The sequence below is a fragment of the Opisthocomus hoazin genome, chromosome 21 (genome assembly GCF_030867145.1).
Source record: "Opisthocomus hoazin isolate bOpiHoa1 chromosome 21, bOpiHoa1.hap1, whole genome shotgun sequence".
NCBI lineage: Eukaryota > Metazoa > Chordata > Aves > Opisthocomiformes > Opisthocomidae > Opisthocomus > Opisthocomus hoazin.
Window position 1 is genome coordinate 6,013,897 of NC_134434.1, and position 18,970 is coordinate 6,032,866.

General features: G+C 40.5%; 1 protein-coding gene across 1 annotated transcript in view; it reads left to right on the top strand.

The window, feature by feature from the left end:
- Positions 1-18,970, top strand: part of GNA13 (G protein subunit alpha 13) — a 29,796-nt gene that overhangs the window by 1,193 nt on the left and 9,633 nt on the right. The window contains exons 2-3 of the mRNA XM_075440750.1: positions 1,114-1,340; positions 18,911-18,961. Of these exons, the coding sequence (XP_075296865.1) occupies positions 1,114-1,340; positions 18,911-18,961 (278 nt within the window). The remainder of the gene's footprint in view (positions 1-1,113; positions 1,341-18,910; positions 18,962-18,970) is intronic.

The following is an 18,970-nucleotide window of genomic DNA, read 5'->3' on the forward strand; positions in this document are numbered from 1 at the left end:
GGAAAAACTATAAATAGAAAGGCAGTATAAATCACGAGCATGGGTGATGCCCAGGTTATAGTTTATCCATAAAGTAAGGTACTTCCTGCTCTGTGAAAGTGTACACGTAGGAACTGCAGATCTTTTTTGGAGGAGGCTTTCCTGCAGTTACTGCTTTTGATGGAAAAATTCTGGAAAGAGAGTGAAGCTTGAAAAAAATTGGTATGGAGTACGTAGATTGTTATGCAGTCATTTGTTACTGCATCTTAAATCCTCATACCTCTCTCCATGCCAATTGCTTATTCTCTCTGGAATCTTCTTCTTTATTTTTATTTTTTCACCGGTAAACTTAGTGCTAGAATTAATTTCCCTGTGTTTCCCTTATCAGTATGAGCACAGTGGGGTTTTTTTTGAAGTCCTGTGTAAGAGAAGTTTAAAATACTCTGTTGCTCCTAGGGAATATTTACCAAAACAACAAGAAGTAGTGCGGGGAAGTCTTTAGGTGATACAAGTCCTTCTGCACTTACGCAGTAAAAACATACCTTTTTAGAAAGTGCTGTGATTTTAATAAATGTTGGTTTCATATCTCTGAAAATGTTAAAGGCAGTGATAACTTTCTACGCTTAGATATAAGTACATGTCAAATTTATAAGAATACAAATACTAGGTAACCTTAAAATAAGCTATCGGATGGTTTAATATATCCTGAAGTAAGCTTTTAAACATACTTAATTTGTCTCGTGTTCATGCCAGGTAAATTTAACAACTGTAGAATGACTCTGGAGATCAGAGGGAAGTATAAATATCTGTAAAAGAGTTTGCTTGGTAGCACAGATTGGGGATTTAGTAATTAAAAATAGCATTTTTTCAAGTGTTAAGCTTATGCTACGGATATTATGCTGTTGATTGTGTCCATGTTTTTCAGATAGCAAACATCTGTGTTTTGATATTACCTGAAAATGTAGTGCTTTGAGTTCATTTTTCAGAAACCTACTAATTTTACGGGGTGGATAGTCCTTTTGAGCTTAGATTGTACAGAGCAAGTGCATTGTGTGAATCTTTGCAGATTTGCAGGCTAGTGAAATAGTAGATGCTGAGAAACTCTGATTGCAACGCTCTTTCCTGTTGTTAAAGGTGTGAGAGTCCTCGTAGATGCCAGAGAGAAACTTCATATCCCTTGGGGAGATCCTGCTAACCAGAGCAATGGAGATACGATGATGGCTTTTGATACTCGGTCGGTGATGGTGGTGCAAGGCATGGTGGAGACGGCAGTTTTTTTACAGTACCTTCCAGCCATAAGAGCTCTGTGGGCGGACAGTGGAATCCAGCACGCGTACGACAGGCGCAGAGAATTCCAGCTGGTAAGATTTGTGTTTCGGTGGTTTTAATTGAGTGCACGTGATTCTTGTTCTTGTGTTGCTTTTCCATAAAACAGCGATCAAGCGTCCTCCTTATGGTTCTTAAGCGTTTTTGCATGGTAGGCTGTTGCACTGTGGTATTGCAAACAGATGCATTTAGCTCCTCCCTGCCCCACCCCTTTTTTTTTGAAAAAAACAAGAATTGTAAAGAGCTTCTGACATAATTGTCCTCATTTCATATGTGAGAAAGCTGAGGTATACTGGGCTTTTATGTTTTGTAACAAAGCTGGTACCTGTGTAGTGTTTTTACCGTATGATTATTTCCATACTTTGTTAACTAGTACATCGACTTAAACAAAACAAAACAAATGGTTTGCAATAAAGGAAGACTTCATAGTAATGTGATTTTTTAAGAAAAGATACGCATGGGTTAATGAGAAGAATTTAAAAACCACTCCCTTCTCCATTCCAATTTGAGCAATCTAGCAAACATTCCCTCTGTATACTTCCTGTTTAATTTTGAATGTCTGTGTTAATACTCATGTGATGAGATTTTTGTTGTATTGAAGTTCTCAGCTGAATATGGAGTATACAATTCAGTCGTGGGGTTGAGATGGAGTATACAATTCAGTAGTGGGATTGGAAAGGAAGAAGAAATATGTCTTGGTTCTTAAGCTGGAGCTTTAACTGTCCCTGACAGCTAAAGTCCCTTTGCTCCGTTTCCATGCAAGTGCTGCAAAAGGAAACGAAGAATATAAGTGAAGTTTGCTGTTTATTGGTTCATAGACTTGTGTAGTAAATGCCGGTGGCATGGGGTTTTGTGGGGGTGGGGGTTTAGAACCTTAAAATAGGTTTAAGAGACCTACAAGAACAGATTTAATCTAAGTGGCTTTGTGTTTTATGTCTTAAAAATAACCTTTGTGTTAGTGTGAATCTGAACAATAGCTGATGGTGTCTCCTGCTGAGCTATTACGAATGGTTGTGTAATCATACTCTGACTTAAACAGGTTGTGTAAATACTCTGTAAATGTGTATTGCCCTCCTCATGGTATATCTTCCAGAGATTGCAGGATGGGCACCTGTCCAGCCTAGTTCTGAGCTATATGCGTGAGTTTCTAATGAGGTCTATTGCGCCTTGCATTTTGCCTGCAAAGTGATCGTAAAAGGGTAATTGCTGTACTATAGCCAAGATCCTCTTCTGGTGCAGATGTGACTGCTAGTGACGTAATTGCTGTGCTGGAGTGATCTGTTTTAAAATCTGTTAAATAAAATTATTTTGTCTTTGATGAGGCATGTTTAGTGACTTCAGGCTAAGTTGCAAAGGAAAAGGGAGCTATTACTGTTCTGTCATCTTGAGTTACTGAGAAGTAGGTTCTTTCCATAACTGAAGCATGTGCAGAGTTTCACTTTGAGTGGGATTTGAAGAATGTCATCTTCTGAATTGGACAGAAAAAAAACTGTTGCTTTCTGTTGGAAATCCCAAGTCTGTATAATGTTCTTTGCAAAAATATATATGGATCATGTTGTGTTTTAGGCAGACTCAAGAATGTTTTTTTTTAAGTGCTCTTAATAGTCGAGTACTGTCCTAACACTGATTTTTGAAAGTAAGGTATTTGCTTCATTTATGCTTACATTGCTTGATTTCCTAAATCCTTTCAAAATCTCAGCCCAAGATATTTATGCCAAGTTATAAACATGAAAAAAAAAAAAAGCCAAATTATGTCCTTGTATTGAGTGCAAGCAGTGTGATCAGTGCTGGCCAAGTGTGAAGTCTTGGTTTTACCCCAGTAAGCTTCCAGCGTAAGTTGTGACAGCTCCATGTGGGCGGCAGAATGGCGGAAGACTCCTGCAAGCAGTACGTATTTTTACCATACTTACTGGCAGGTTTTGCAGATGACTGTTCAGAGAGTTTAGGTACGCGCAGTAAAATGGGAGTAAGACAGAGATGGTTAAGGAGGCAGTGACAGGCGTACCTGAGTCAGGAGAGAGAGTGGGGGGAAGTTGGGAGAAACGCAGATGGTTCACTTGTGTCGAGTACTGACTCCTGAAGTAAGGATTCGAGACTGAGAATTGTTAGCATTGTAGAATGGGGAATAAGAGAAAAATACTGTTCTACTTCCAGTTCAGCTGCCTGTGGCAAAAAATGTAATGAAGGGAGAGAGATCAGCAAGCATGAGATGAATAAGAGAGAGGGAAAAGTGGCATTAAAAAACGAGTAAAATGCTGGGACTGAGCATGGTAGAAGAGTGTTATTTAACTGTATAAACTCTAAATTCTTTTCAGATAGTTGAGTGAGTTTTAACTGTGCCGAGTTTGACACTGCACAGAAAAACATGGTTCATATTAAGAGAGCACAGGCAGGAATGCTGGGAAAGGATTGTTTGTCCTGGGAATAGGACACTCTGGGGCAAAGGTAGAAGTGAGCAAATGAAGAACAGAGCAGTGATGGGCAAGGAGTGAAAAATGTCAAAATTTACATAGAAATTCTGGAGGAAAGGAATCAAGAGTGTTTAGTTCTAGAAACTGTTTGTAGCTTGGACAGGTAGGAAGTACAGAGAAAGAGGGCTTAGGACTAAAGTTTCTGCGTGTGTATGGTTAAAAATTAAGGATACATGTACATTTGTGAGAGATCGGTGAGCTGCTCTTGCTTTTTTCGATTCTCTCTATCATCTTTCACTTACAATGCCAGAGATGATGCTAGGAGCCGAAAGAAACAGTGTGGTCTTTTTATAGCAGTGTGAGAGGGGGGGAAAAAACAGAACTTGGTTGTGTTTTAATGGAATTAGAAATCAGCATTTCCATGCCTAGTTTGTTGGAGTGTCCTTCCTCATTTTGTTAACTTATGTGGTCACGGGGATACTCTATATGATTTATTTTCCTTGATATGAAAATAGGGGCCTTCTGGCCACAAACAGCAGTATTTATGAAAATTCATTAGTTCACGCTTGTGTAGGGCTTTAGAACCGGAAAGAGCTAATTGCAGCTTAGTACAATATATGCCACTTCAATACTTCTCCAGTGGTTAATACCATAATCCCTCAAATTTTGTTACAAACTGAAGTCATTTGGGTGATAGTTCCACTAACACGATTAACTAAAGACCATTTTGGCTCGCTAGCTTAGTCAGTTCTGTAACTTACACTTCGGATTCTGGTCGTCCTCAAGCTTTCTCTCCTTCATCTACCGAGCTTTTCTCCTACGGTGTCTAGTCAGATGGCTAACATGGATTAGTTACAGAGTTAGTCTGAATCAGCCGAACGCTTTCTGACATCTAATTAACATTTCAGACTTCTTGTTGCAAGCTGATTTCCGGTAAAAATCTGCTGAAATAGCCTGGACAAACATACCCATTATCTTAATTCCACAACATGCAAACCGATGGAACTAGGCGTTTCCTAGCCTTTATGTTTCTACTTGCGAGCTGTTCAATTAGGTGGCTGTAGAGGTTTGCTGTTCTCGCTGAGATTGGCTTTGAGGCGCTGGCAGCCGAGAAGTGTCTGGTGCTGCATATCTACTAACACCGAGGAAAGCGTTTCTGAGTAAGAATACTGTTGTACTCTGCCTCTCACTTCAGTGCGTTTGCTGTGAACTTGCATTTCTGTGAGAGTCGTTAACAGAGAAGCGTTTTGAAGTAGTCTCCTGGAGTCTTCTGGTTCTCTGAGAATGGAAAAGTGGGATGAGGGCCGAGCCGCTCAGATGCGTGATAAGCTTTGAACGTGTTAAAGGTTTGTTCTCATTAATGTTTGGGTGGGTCTGGATGTTTGCTACCAGCAGTTGTTGATCTTCAGGTAGATACTTTCTGCCCTACTTGCAAATTATGCTGAATATTGGTTTGGTTATTTTTTTGCCACGAACCTGCAATGCGCAGGGGCAGTGATGACATGTTATTCTGTCTGCATTTGCATAGAACTGCAGACATAGATGATACAGTAAGGGTGATTGGATATGCATTTACCTCTGGATCCTGTTTACTTCTGTGACATGTCTGCAAGTGCTAGATCAGATTATAGAAGACAGGAAAAGGCGTGTTCAGCTTGAAGTTCTACTGCCAGGTTTGCTGCAGCTTCTCTGTAGCGTTTTTCTGTTGCGGAGTAGTATTTCTGGAGAGCATTCAGTTTACTGCCAGATTGTGTTTTATTGTATTCTGGTTGGGCTTTTCTGGGTTCTGTGTCTGAATATTGGTAGAGCTGTTGTACACACAAGAACATTAAATTAGCTCTGCTGGAAATAAGGAGTCCTCAAATGGCCACTGCAAAGTATTAGTAAAATTTACCATTCCTTCAGGTGCATGGGCAACATGTCCATGAAATGTGCTTGATTATAGAGTAGTGATCCTGTGGAGGCCAGCAGTGTTTGAGGCTAGACTAGGTTGCCAGACGTTGAGGTCTTCCTCTTTCTCAAGTGTGGATGCCCATCTTATGACACAGTTGTGAGGTCAGTACTTCAGCATCTCTCTGAAGTCACAAGCGTAGAACCTGGAAAAAGAGTATCTTATCTGTTGTTCATTAAAAGCGTCTACACCATGTTTGTGACACTGAATTTCAGAAGCCTTTCAACAGCTTTTGCCCTCTGTAATGTGTTGATACTCATCCTCTACAATCTCCCCACACCCCTCATTTCGGGGAGAGAGATATCTTTCCCCCCTCCCTTTTCCAGATCTCCTCTTGGTTCTGGCATTGGGTGTTCAGTTGTCCTGCTCGGTTTCTGCTTGAAGCGTGTAGGTGGTGCTTCTATTAGGACATGCTTGAGTGCACAACTGTCAGTAGAAAGTTTCTCAGTCTTGTAGAAGAATCTTCTTCGTTACGGATATGACATCCGATCGCCCAGCGTTTCTGTAAACATGTGCATTGACTATGTAGGCACTTAATCGTATAATTCAGAGTTACTTTATTTAAATTCAATGTTGTAATTAGACTGATTATTGCTTACATTTTTTGTGAGGGGAAACCAAAAAGCTGCTGCTTTGTACGTGTTGAAATATGAAGTATTTTCCCCTCTTTCCCCAGTCAGTAAGTCTATCAAGCATCAAATCACAGGATGGCATGTGTACAGTGAGCATGACTGCTTAAAGCTCTTGGAAAGGTTAGAGCTGCTTGCCATGTTTTGGTCTGTATGTGAAAGGGATTTATCAAAGATTGTTGCTATAACTATGGAAGGAAGAGTGCTTTACAAATTTATATTTAAAAAGGAGTCATTCAAATCCTCAGAAAAGACTCAGAGTTCTTGAGGGTTTGCTGGTTTTCCTGCCCCAATGTCAAGATAATGCTGAGTTTGAGTTAGTGTTTATAAGGTTCCATATAGGCATTAACACAAGAGTTGAACAATACGGAGGCTTGAATTTCTTTAAATCTTGGTTTGTGGGCAGAAACCCTTCAGTGGGTATACTGGTGCTTTGGTAATGGGGATGGACAGTAGTATTTTAACTGAGCTGAATGATATTCAGATGAACTTTCACACTAGTTGAACACAAAGTGCCATTTTTTTTTTAATTGTTTTCCAAATGGGGATTAGGATTTCTGTTTCAGCCTCTGTGAGTTACTGTGCCTTGAAAGGCAGTTTCTGGGACTGCCTTCTTCCCTTTCCACAATTCTTCCCTTCCTGCCTGCTGCCTTTTCTTGTTAGCAGTAAAATACTGAAGTGTTTGGAGCGGAGTGGACTTGTATTGCCAGCTGATGTTGTAGTGCAGACTGCTCTGGTTTTACTGAAGAACATCTTTGCTGTAATTTTTTTCTGAATTTTACTATTTTTCTTTTTTATATTTTTATTTTTTTTGTTACTGTTCTTTCTGAGCACAGATGTGGCTCTGGATTGAGTGGTCTTTTGATGGACATGTTATCCCAGCACACACATGCCAGACAGCAGCATGCTGAATCATTTTCCAACCAAGAGTGCTAGAACTTCTTGGAGGCTTGTGCGCTATACTTAGCTCGTACAAGTGTATCTTTTCTGTGTGGTTTTAGTGCGACCTATGAGAATGGAAGTCGGGATTCAAACTCGATCCAAATACCTGTTTATGGGGAACCACTGCTTTTAAAATGCAGACTTTCACAGTACAGTGTGGGAGCAGAGCAATGTGTTCTTGTACATACTCTGTCTTGAACAAGCTATGTCGTGTTGATAATCGTATGCCTTAGTTTCCTAAACATTCTGTTGCAGAAGACTAAAAGGTGATCTACTGTTTGCAAAAATTCGGATTTCTGTAACAGAGCTTTGATTAAATAATGGTTAAAAAGACAAGTGCACTGCTGAATATGCTGTGCATGCCAGCAAGCTCTGAAGACTTCAGAGGAAGAGACTTTCTCAGCCTTTCACACATCTTGGATGTGTGAACCTGCTCTCAGCAGATTTTTTTAAATATGTGCAAATGTGTTAGATGAGCTTTTGCTGTTTCTGCTTACAGTCTAACATGAGACCTTGGTACAAATGCTCATTCAGAGCTCGGTTCCTTGCTGGCTACTAACCTGCAAGATACTACATGTTAGTACCTGTAGAACTGTCTCATTACATTACTTGACAGAATGTAAATATAGCGATGGCTACACTGTTCTCTGTCCATTTAGAAACGACTGACTAAAGATAAACCCAATCTACATTACAAAGTCTCAGTTCTCATAGCTGTCAGCAAATCTCCATGCTGGCAAAACTTGTGGTATGAATGCAGCTATGATCTTCCATCTATACAGGTGAAATTAGTTTTGCACCCGAGGCAAAGAGTATGAAGTGATCTTTTTCATATGTAAATACAGGATGCTTTAGGATTGAGGTGTGATGCCAGGGGCAGTGTTGATTTGTGCTGCTGTTTCCTAATTTGAGCTTGCTGTAATGTAACTTCAGCCTTGGTTAAGTCTGCTCTTGCTGAGCACATGTAATCCTGAATGTAATATTTAGTTGACTGTTTTGGCTGTCTTTATTGACCTAAACTTCAGTTAATGGTAAATGCTATTTATATGTTCTGAGTTCATGTTGTACTACTTAAGCAGAACTAGCAAAGTGGTAGGAAACTTTAGCTTGTGGTAGCTGAGGAAGTTGCTTAAGAAAATGTGAGAAAACGTAAGTGCAGCTGACTTTACTACGTAAGAAAAGCAGTAGAATAACTGTACTAGTGTTTCACATAAAGCAAGATAATCTCCATATCACCATTGTGCCTACTGCCACTTTTTTTTTTGAAGTATCTAAATTTACAACAAAGGAGTTGAGGAGTTCAGAAGGTGCAGAGCCTGCCCTTTTGCAGAACAGCAAGCTGTATTGGTGGTGGTGCTGGTGGAGTCTAGCCTATACCAAGTGGTATCTTGTATTGCTCTGGAATATGAAGCCTTTCTTTGTATCTTAAAGGTGAATAAATGGGTCATAGAACACAGTATTAGTTAACTTGGCAGTCTCAGATAATACATGTATTTAATACAAATAAAATCTCTGAATAATCCTAGTGACTAACACTTATGCTTTACAACGCTTATACTCTACAACCAAAGTATTTTGACAGGTCGAATTTAAATAGTGAGTAGAGAAAATGTTCAAGACTAAGGCAACAGCTAAAGAAGGTGCTAAATTATTTCCAGTATCTTCTCCACTTGCATGTCTGCATTAAGAACAAACATGAGATAATACAGCTGGAAAAGTTGAGGAATTTTAAATATAGAAAACACCTTGAATTCTTTGTCACCACAATAACTGACAATTTCAGCTATTTTGGAGAAGAAAAATTTTGGACCATAATAAGTAGTGAGCTGACTTCTACAGCCTTTGATTCACTGTTACCAGGCTGCACGCTTCTCCGTCATGGTCATTCGTGCCTAAAATGTTTTCCCAGTATTTCAGAGTCTCCTCAGTTAAAATAAGTGGAATATCATGCTCCTCTTCAGTGACTTAACCAAGGAACTGTAAAGACCCCAAATTCTTTTTAGGGATGTGAGGTACAGGAATGCATAATCACACATGAGTTTCTGTATCTTTTTCCTTTGTTTAATGATTCCAGACGAATCATTTCAAACAAACTGACAGGAGTCTCGGCAGGCTGCCTGGAAGTGCTTCTCACTGGGCACATGATGGTATTTGATCACCCACTGGTCACCAAATAAAGAGGATGCAGAATTTCCAGGCGAGGAAACACAGTCCGCTGACACCATCTGTCATTCAAAGTATCCACACAAAATAGTGTGTAAAAAAAGCTCAGTGCGGGGTGATCTACTAAAATCTTACATGTGGATTGCATTGGGACCTTAACTGTTTTCACTAGCAAATGCTTACATAGTTGCTCTTTTAGTTAATTTCTAGGGTTTTTTAGATAATTTCTAGTATGAAATACTACAAGTGGTGTGAAAGGTTTGCAGCCTCTTGGGTATTGCTGCTGTTCAGGGAGTCTTGTGCACTTTGCTGTTACTTTGCTTTAGACACAGCTTTTACTAATTGTTAAAAGCATTCATCTAATGATACATGTAAATCTTTCACAAGATGTAGCAGATTTTCACTGAATCTTGTCAGGTAGCTTGTAAGAAGAGCTGACATATTAGTATGTCACTGTTTTGCAAAGAGAAATACCAGAACTTAATTGAAATGGATTTTGCTAATTGAGGGAGAGGAAGGAACTAAAAAGCACTTGGTCATCTGGATTTCTCATGAGGCTGAAATAGGAACCAAATGTATTTTACAAAACTGAATCTGACAGATACTTCAGTGCGTGCATCAGTATCTCGTTTAGAGTTCTGCTTTTGAAATTTTGTGATTTGGTTTACAGAATATGCAATAATGGGCTTTTCGAGTATCGTAAAGTTCAATATGTCCGTTGTTAGTGCTGATATGTTTCCACATGCCAAGTATTTGTCATGTTTTTGGGAGCCTTTGCTGGTCTTATACAACTTGGAAGCAAGTAAAGCTCTAAATGATGGATGGCAGATTTGCAGACTCACTGCTGCTTCAGTGTTGGATTAAATGCAGTTGGAGTTGCAAACACATGAAGTCATGGAGCCAGTGGGTCAGTGCACTGAAAGAAAAGCAAATGTTTACAGTCTGGTTCCAGTCTGTTTTGTGTGCAAAACATCTGAAGTTTATATAGATGCTTCCCAGAGTGTAAATAGTGATCGGGAGGTGGCTGTTTCATCTTGGTCAGTGCATGTTTCCATATGATTTCTAGGTCTGTGTGTGTGCGCTGTGACTTGGGAGATCTGTTTCATCAGTGAAATTTGAAAATCTTTTGCAAAGTCTCGGTGTCTTTCCTAAAGTAAACTTTCTGGAAGAGAAGTTTGGATTGTAAATGTTTACTGAGGGAGAGAGTTAAAAGATCTTTGAAGAAAGAAAAGGCACCTCATCTTGTGGACAGCATATCCTAATTTGCTCTCATGGATTAATTTCCGTTCAGGTTCTGGCAGACAGAAACATCTTCATTAGATGCTGTGTTTCTGCAGGTGTTGTGTCCTAGATGCCATTTATTGCATTCCCTAACCTGGCGCTCTGACCTCCATAAGGGGCTGCAGGAGACTGGAGTTTGCTTCTCACTTGGAAGCATTGGTGATCCTAACGAAAACGACGTGCCAGGATAAATGCTGTGTATTCCTCCTAGGGTTTTTAGTTGTGGGAAGGAGTCTCGGCAGACTTTTGGGGTTTTGCTCTTGATTTGTACAAACAGAGTATCACTTCATACAACTCAAAGCTATGCAGTTTCTTAGAATTCGGTGGTACATTGTGATTTCCAAGTAGTCTTTCAGAATTAGTTGGAAATATGGTAACTGAGTGCCTTGTGTAGAAGAAATTGTAATTCTGTAGGCTTTAATGGAATGCTGTTTCATGTCTAAAAGCTGTAGTGAATTTTTGTATTTTTAAGCAAGTTTTGTAAAGAATCTGGCAATTACATCCCTTCTCCAGGAGAGGGGAGGGATACCTAACTAAGAAAAATGAAATTGGCTTTCTTGCCTGTTAGGAAAGTAATTCAAAACTGGAACAGTTTGCTCTGTGGTAAACTAGTATATGGATCAAGTTCTTCTTAGTGCTTGATCATGTCTTCGTTTGATTAATTGAGATAGCATGTTATATCAGAAACAGTGCAAGTACTCTACTGATCGGAGAAAATCCCAGTCTGAAGTGTGTGAGTGAATGAGGCACTTTGAAGGGTAATGCAAAACTGAATTTGGTGCAAGAGGGAGAAAGAGCTGGTCCTGGAGCCTCATTTGGAGCATTTAGTTCTAGACTGACTTGTGGCTTGGCTGACCTCCCATCTTTCACTCGCTACGGTGTGGGTATGGCAGCCGTGGCAGATGCTCCTGGGTACCCAGCAGCTTGCAGATGCTGCCGGGTGGTTGTAATGCAAGAGCTCAGGTTGGCATGCTCTGTCTTCCTCCATTTCTCACCCACATTTTGAGAATTACGGATTAATTGGATTACATGGTAAATAGGGGATAACAGATTAAAGGGATATTATTGGGTTAAAACCCTTCTTAAACCCCTTCACCTTTCTTTGTTAATGCCATTATGCAAGATGAAAATGTCAGTGATGAAATAAACTTGGTGTGACTCCTTCCGTTCTCGGTGCTTCTGTAGCTTCGTGTGGTTGAGCACCCTCCACCCAGCGTGATCCAGCTGTGCTGAATACAAATTCTGCTTTGCTACCAAAAGGTTACATCTGTGAGTCAGGACTTCCACCTTTCCTTTTTTTAGGACAGATACTCAGTTTGTGTGACTGAACACAAGACAGGTTTCACTTCTACGCTGCGTGATGCAGTTCTGATTGCTTTGAAAAAAAAGTCGAACCCAGCTCGAGCTTGCACGCAGGAGGTGCCGAAAAGAGGAAATAGGATAGTGCTCTCAGCAGCGGTGGGATGAGCTGTGACGCACTTGTGACGTGTATTGGTGGCAAACAGGATTATTTTGTGCTCCTGTGTAAGCAAATGCAGCCTGTGTCAGAAACTCTCCAGTCTTCCAAAGAAGCAGCAGTTAATCCCAATGTACTTAAATTTCATCTTTGACAGTAGACAGATCAGGTTTAAAATGACTAATCGAATGGTTGAGCTGGAGGGAAGGAAGCTAGGAGACCCTGAAATGTCTGATATTGTCAGTCAGTGTCAGTGTCCGTGCTTTAGCCCTTTGGCGTGAGGGATCCTTGTTTTGGGCTGTTGAAGGCTTTCTCCACCAATGCCCCCCCCGGGCAGCAGTGCCGCCTGCCCGCCCTGCTGAGGGAGGGAGGGACTGGGTTAACAGCTGGCTGCTCTGCACATGGCTGCAGCCATGCTCCTGTGGGCATAAATGGGGACTGCTTCGTTTTGGCGGGAGTGCCAGGTTATGCTGGTTTGAACATCGCTTTGGCCATAATTAACACTTGGAGAAAGGAAGCATACTTCTGTCCAGGAAAAGTGTTTTGTGTTAGCACACTCAAGTATTTTGACCCAGACTTGCAGCTTGATAAGTAAATACACTGTTGCTTACCTCAACACTTCTCCCTAAATACCTTTAACACCCTTATTAAAAATTAGTTATTGTATATGCTTAGTGTAAACTCCCAAAACACTGCTAATAAAATTGCAGAGAGCACTATATCAAGCATTAGAGCATCGGAGTGCAACTGGGAAACAGGTTGTTTCCCCTCACCTGAGGAGATACCAGGCAAGTTGCTGAATTGCTGCTATAAACTACAAAATGTATCTGGTTTTTAATTTTAGTTCCCTGAATAAAGAAGTTACGCGTATGAATGTGTAGAAGTTTTGTCCTGTTCTGGGGACTGGGGCATGTTTGAAAGAGGAATCCTCATTAGAAAGCACTGGAAGGAGTGACTGGTGAGGGAAGTTAATTTGTAGGCACCTGAAAGCTGTGAAGGAAGCAAGATGGTTTTTATTTACCTGAAAGTCTGAGGCCAGTAAAAGAAACCCAACCAATTCAAAGTCTCGACAGAAGACTTGGTTCAACTTCTACTAGCCTAACAATTAAGACAATTGTGGATTTGAGCTCAGTAATTTAATTAGGGCTAGGTGCATGCGTGGCGTAAATGTCTCATCCGCTCCATTTGTGTAGTGTTGTGGGCATCCCTTGTTTGGGTGGAGGGGAGGAGGCTGTAGTGCCCTCTCATACCTCTCCCACGAAGAATTCTGCAATGATTTGACTAAAACATTTCTCCATTAATTATCTCTGTGCTTATTACTGAAATTTCAGAAGACATCTGGGGAGACTTCAGTAACAGCAGTATTGATTTTCAGTCAGTCTTCTTTTGAATCAGCTTGGGGGGGTATCAAGAAAATAAAGGTTAGAGATTCTTTTCTCTGGATTCTTTGCCAAAATGCTTAGCTAGAGATTTATCTGGATTAAGCCTCTAATAGGGAAAACTGTACATAATGAAGCGGGTGTTATGCAGAATTTTAAGGCTCTGGGTATTCCCCCATCATGTTGCTTCCTTCAAGCTGCTGTTCCCATGTTGTGGATGGTGTGGTTTGCATGTCAATTTAGGCAAGTACATGCCAGACTAAAAACATTGTAGTTACCTGTTCTTATTCTAAACTAGGCTTTTAAAAAAACTTTGTTATTTTTGTTTGTTTGTGGTTTTGTGGGGTTTTTTTTATTAAATAAAATAGGAAATCTTTGTTTCTGTTTTCCCAGAAATTCAAGTAAGGTCAGGAAGAAAAAATGTTTGGTGGTTCCTGTAATTCTAATCTAGAGTTACTAAGTTATATCTCCTTTTTTCTTTAAATACCTGATTTATTCTTTCAGATACTTAAGATGTCTGGTCAGTTCAGTATGTTCCACTGAACTTGCAGCCAAATGTAGATGGTTTGATAAATAGTATGTTTCTTTCTGTAAGCCTTGTGATGACCAAATCTGTATTTGATGCTTTTTCTATCCCCCCCGCTTTTTTTTTTTTTTTAGTGATTGCCGTTGGAAAAAACGTGGTGTCTGTGTTCCCCTAGAACAGCTAAAATGCCGTTTGGCTATACTAAGATTTCAACAAATCAGATTGCTGACATTGTTTTCATGGAAACCAAATAAATTGGTGCCACTTCCTGGGTTTAAAAGATGTGTTTGTCTGTTGTCTATTTCATGTAGTCTTTTTTTTTTTCCCTCCCCCAAAATATCTTTGTGGTTGCTTTGCTTTAGGCACTAAATAGCAACATTTTAGACGCTAATCTTTCTCTGTGCCATGCTTTGTTTGTGAAAGATAACTGATCTGGTTTACTTCAGAAGACCACATGAGCATTTACCGCATATTATTGTCCTATAGATAAACGACCAATATGTGCTGTAATCCTGTCTTTGTCGAAAGAGTGCGTTACATAAAACTTGGAGATACTGCATTGTGCAGGCATGAGCAAGACTAGTTAAATAAATGCAGTGTTGTGAGGTAAGCTGTTGTTGTAACATCAAGTACCTTGATAAGAATATGATTTAGTTGTGTTTTCTTGTAAATCACTTGTGTGTTCATGATGAAATGTTGTGGCTTGGCTTTCTTCGGTAAGGATCACAAGACTCCAGGAGGCACACAAGCTGTTTCAAATCAAACCTTTCTGAAAATGGAATACTTGACAGTTATGAATAAAGCTATTTAACAGTCAACTTCCTGTGGTTTACATGCATTTCTGAATCAGGAGGAGGCTGAAGGGCTGCAGCTGAGATGTTTGTACTCCCTCTGAACAAGACTGGGCATCTTCTGCAAACAAAGTGGTTGCTTAAAATCGAAGATTCTGATATAGTTTATTTTAATCTTGTATTAAATAAGCAAAAGCTCCCATCACCTAACACAGAAAGATCTTTGAAGCTAACACGTAGGCCATTCATTCTGTTGTATTGGTGTGTGCTCAGGAAGTTTGCTTTATTGCAGTGTGTCAACAGGCATATGAGAAATGTGCTCAAGCCTGCGCTGACTTTGTCACTTCTGGTGGCATCTTTTGTGTGTGTTTTGAGTGAAGTAGAAGGAAGCAGGCAGTGGACAAGTAAGGCTCAGTGGTGCGATTCCTGCAGTGTGACAGGTCATTGGTAACCTTCAGCCACATTTGAGAAGTTTGCAGTTCAGAACTGCTCAGCTGTAAAAATGACTGTGAAGGCCTCGCCTGCATTTAAAAAAAAAAAACAAACCAGAAGTTCACCTGTGACTATTTTAATACCTTCACATCACTGTATTTTTTTAATGAGATCTTTAATTTAAATTTGCATCATAGGTGCTCATGGAACATGGGTGTGAAGGCAGTGGGAATGTAATGGAGAACTATAGAGGGTTTTTTAATGGGGGCAGATCCTGTGGTTTCTTAGTCTCCTGCTGATTTTGTCTTTGGTGTGGCCCCTTTGTGGCACGACAGCAGCAGATTGACTGCTGCAGCGGCCACGTGGCAGGGACTGGACGTGGTGAGCTGCACTGGAGTTAGTGGGGCAGAGTGGGGAAACCCAGGGTTTTTTTTTTCTCTAGTCATCTAGGGTAAACTAGAGAGTTTACAGTTTGTCTAAAGGGAAATTTTAGAATGCTACAACTGTCTGTTGAATGCAGCCATTTAAATACAGCCACTGTCATCCATTTACAGAATGAGATCTAGTTCTGTATCTAATATCAAGAAAAAGTAGTCTACTACAGAAGCTGTCTTTGGAGCTGTTGTCATACAGGGTGTGAATAGATCATTTTCCTACTCAGTTTCAACAACTGCTGGCATGAAGGCTTTCCTTGTTTGTCGTGTGGTGGGTTTTTTTCGGTCTGTTTCGCTTCATTACCGCCTAAAATACATAGGTTCACCCCTTTGGAAAACAGTCGGAAGTCTTGGTTGCTTTCGAAGGTCTCCTTTTTGAAGCTTGTTTAAAATGGGTCAGGACTCTTCAGTTCTACAGCAGTGCATTCTGATAACAATCTGTTAGTCCTGGTAGTTTGCTGTTCCAGGGTATTGGTAGTTAGCAGAGCTGAGCCTGCTAACATGAAGATGTCTGGGTCAGACAGAAAATTACCACTAGCCAAGGCCCTGGCTTGTAGCTGTACGATAGATGTGTCTGGAGTGGGGTGGAGGAACAGATGACAGCTTTGAAGCTGTTGGAAGTTCTCGATGCTGTGCAAATTGAGAAGAGCCAATGACTGAACAACTTCTATCCTTAAATACAGAGTTGAGTCGTGTTGGTGGCACTTGCTTGGTGTGTTGGATTGGTTGTCTGCATAGGTTTTCATAAGGGAAGAACCTAGTGACTGAGCTGAAGATGTGGAGAAGGGAAGCTGGTATGTCACTGCTATATTGACTGTATTATGCTTGTAACTGATCACTTTCATAGCTTATATAGCTTTTTATAGCTTCATCTCAGAGTTTCAAAATGGCCACCGTGATGTTTGTCTGCCATTGACTTTGATACGTGACAGCATAGAAAGATAAGCAGTCTTCTCAGTGGGCTTTCTGGCAGTTACTTTACTGTTGGATGTGTGGTTCTAGAGCATTGCTGTTGCTGCAGGCCGATGTGTTTTGCATTCGTGTTTGCAGTGCAGGAAATCCCCTTTTCTGGGAAGCTGCTTCTGGGGGTGTTTGGTGACCTTTACAGGCTGTGGCTTACTTGTGTGCTCCAACTGCTCAATCCATCGCAGCAGCAGTGAGCCCCGGGACTTAAAAGAGAGGTAGTAACTCGTGCATTCCAGTACTGTGGAGCCAGTGCTTCTTTAGGGAGTAGGCATTGCCATAAGCAGTACAGAAAAGCTGTCTAAGGTTAAAATATATGTATGCATGCTCACACACATGCATACATAGAGCCTCGGAGGCCCGGGTGTTCTAGAATGAGCACCTCCACTTAATGAGTCTGAACTCTGCCTGATTTGTGTATAGTCCTGTGGGGGAGGGAAGTTTGCCAGCTCCTGCTAGGACCTAAAAAAGAAATTAAATCTGACCTTAAACTTTGTTTTGTCATAACATTCAGCTACAGACAGTGGTCTCAGTACTTGGAAGGCCCGAATTCCGATCGTGTTACACCTGCTTGGGTAGCTTGATGGATTTGTGTGTCAAGGGTGTGTATTTTTATTTTCTGTGAAATAGGAATACTCTTCCCCGTACAATTCCGTTACAGAGTTGAGGCTAGAATGGATTTCTGAAGCACTGGAAAAGATGCAGGTGTGAAATACTACCGTCGTGCAAGCAGTTGCTGCTGTGTGCCACCAGGCTTTAAAATGGTTAGTGCTGCTGCTGCAGTTTGTCACCCTGGAGAAAATCGGTAATGTGAAGCCAAATACAAAGTAAAATAAGATAGCAGAGCTGTTTTTCCCTGCAGGTGTGTTGAGCAGAAGGCATGTTTTAACCAGAGTCCCAGTCTTGCCCAATTAGAAGTTGATGTTCGAATTGCACACTTAAAGGTGCGGTATCTACTTGTATTATGTAACTTTTTTTAGTACCGGGAAAACTTGCAGAGGTACCTGGCTTATGTATCTGCCAGAACCCTTTTTGGACTGTTATTTATCCTACTCTACTCTACTGCTGTTTAAGTGACACAGTTTAATACAGAGGTTTGATTTCTTCCTAGATAAGTTTGCAGAGTTCAGATTGAAGTGAGGGGAAGTGTCATTACCAGGGTGCAACTCCTGTCCTAATCACTTGCCTGGCCTAGATGTAGTCACCCCAGCCTTGGATGCTTCTTGAATTTCTCATCAGGAAAATCCATTCAGAATTCTTGTTCTTCCATCCACTGAGTGAAAACACAGATGGCTTCTTTTCTGTATTTACTATAAAGTAAATAAGTTACAGCTTGTTAATCAAGAGCTTTCAAAAGGAAGCATGTTTCTGCTTCTGTGATGATGCTGAGAATCCTGAAAAGGTACTGCTTTCCTTTGCAATAAATTCAATCAGTACATGACCTGTTGCAGGTGAACTCAGGTTCAGTACCGTCTTTGAGTTCTTCCATAATCCCAGCACCCTAGCAGAGTTCTGGATAGCTGACTGTAGTTCAGGCTTTACAATAAAAAAATCTTTAGTTCTGCATTACTGGAGGGATGAAAAACTGCAGTTACTATTTGCAAGGACAGTGATGGCTTGAATCTGGAAGGTAACCTGGATAGTAGATGTGATGTAATTGCAGTGTGGCAGCGCAGAGCTCTCTTCCTTACTCCCAGAGAAAGGCGTTCGTGTCCAACTTGGTCTCTGATAGGAAAGTTTAGTAAAATGCTTCATCTGTTGTGGTTTCTAATCCCCTCTTCTGCTAGTCAGTCTCTGTGCTTGGGGGAAGTACCTGTATGAATGGGATCGTATGGCAATGCAGTTATAAATTAACTTGTCTCCAGTGATTAACCCCTGTACCTCAATGCCTATATGTGCAGATTCTTCAAAGGGTGAGAATGATTAAATGTGTCTTTTCATAATAAAGGTGTGGTGGCTTCCTTGATACTCCCTGTGGATAACAGTGTAGGATTTATTTAGCAATTCTAAACTTGGAAAGAATTTAACTATTAGAAATATGCCTACCTGTGCTTTAAAGCTTAAATATTAACTAGCCTAAAAATAAAATGTCAACTGTGTTCTTAGGATAGCTGCTTAAAAAAAATGGCTGTGATTAAGGCTTACAACACTTAAATCTAGATTTTGGTAAATTAACTGGACTTAGTAATGTAAACTGTTGGTATCAAGTGTACCGCTTGCTTAAATAACTGTTTGCTTTGTTTTTAGGGGGAATCTGTAAAGTATTTCTTGGACAACTTGGATAAACTTGGAGAACAAGTGAGTGTT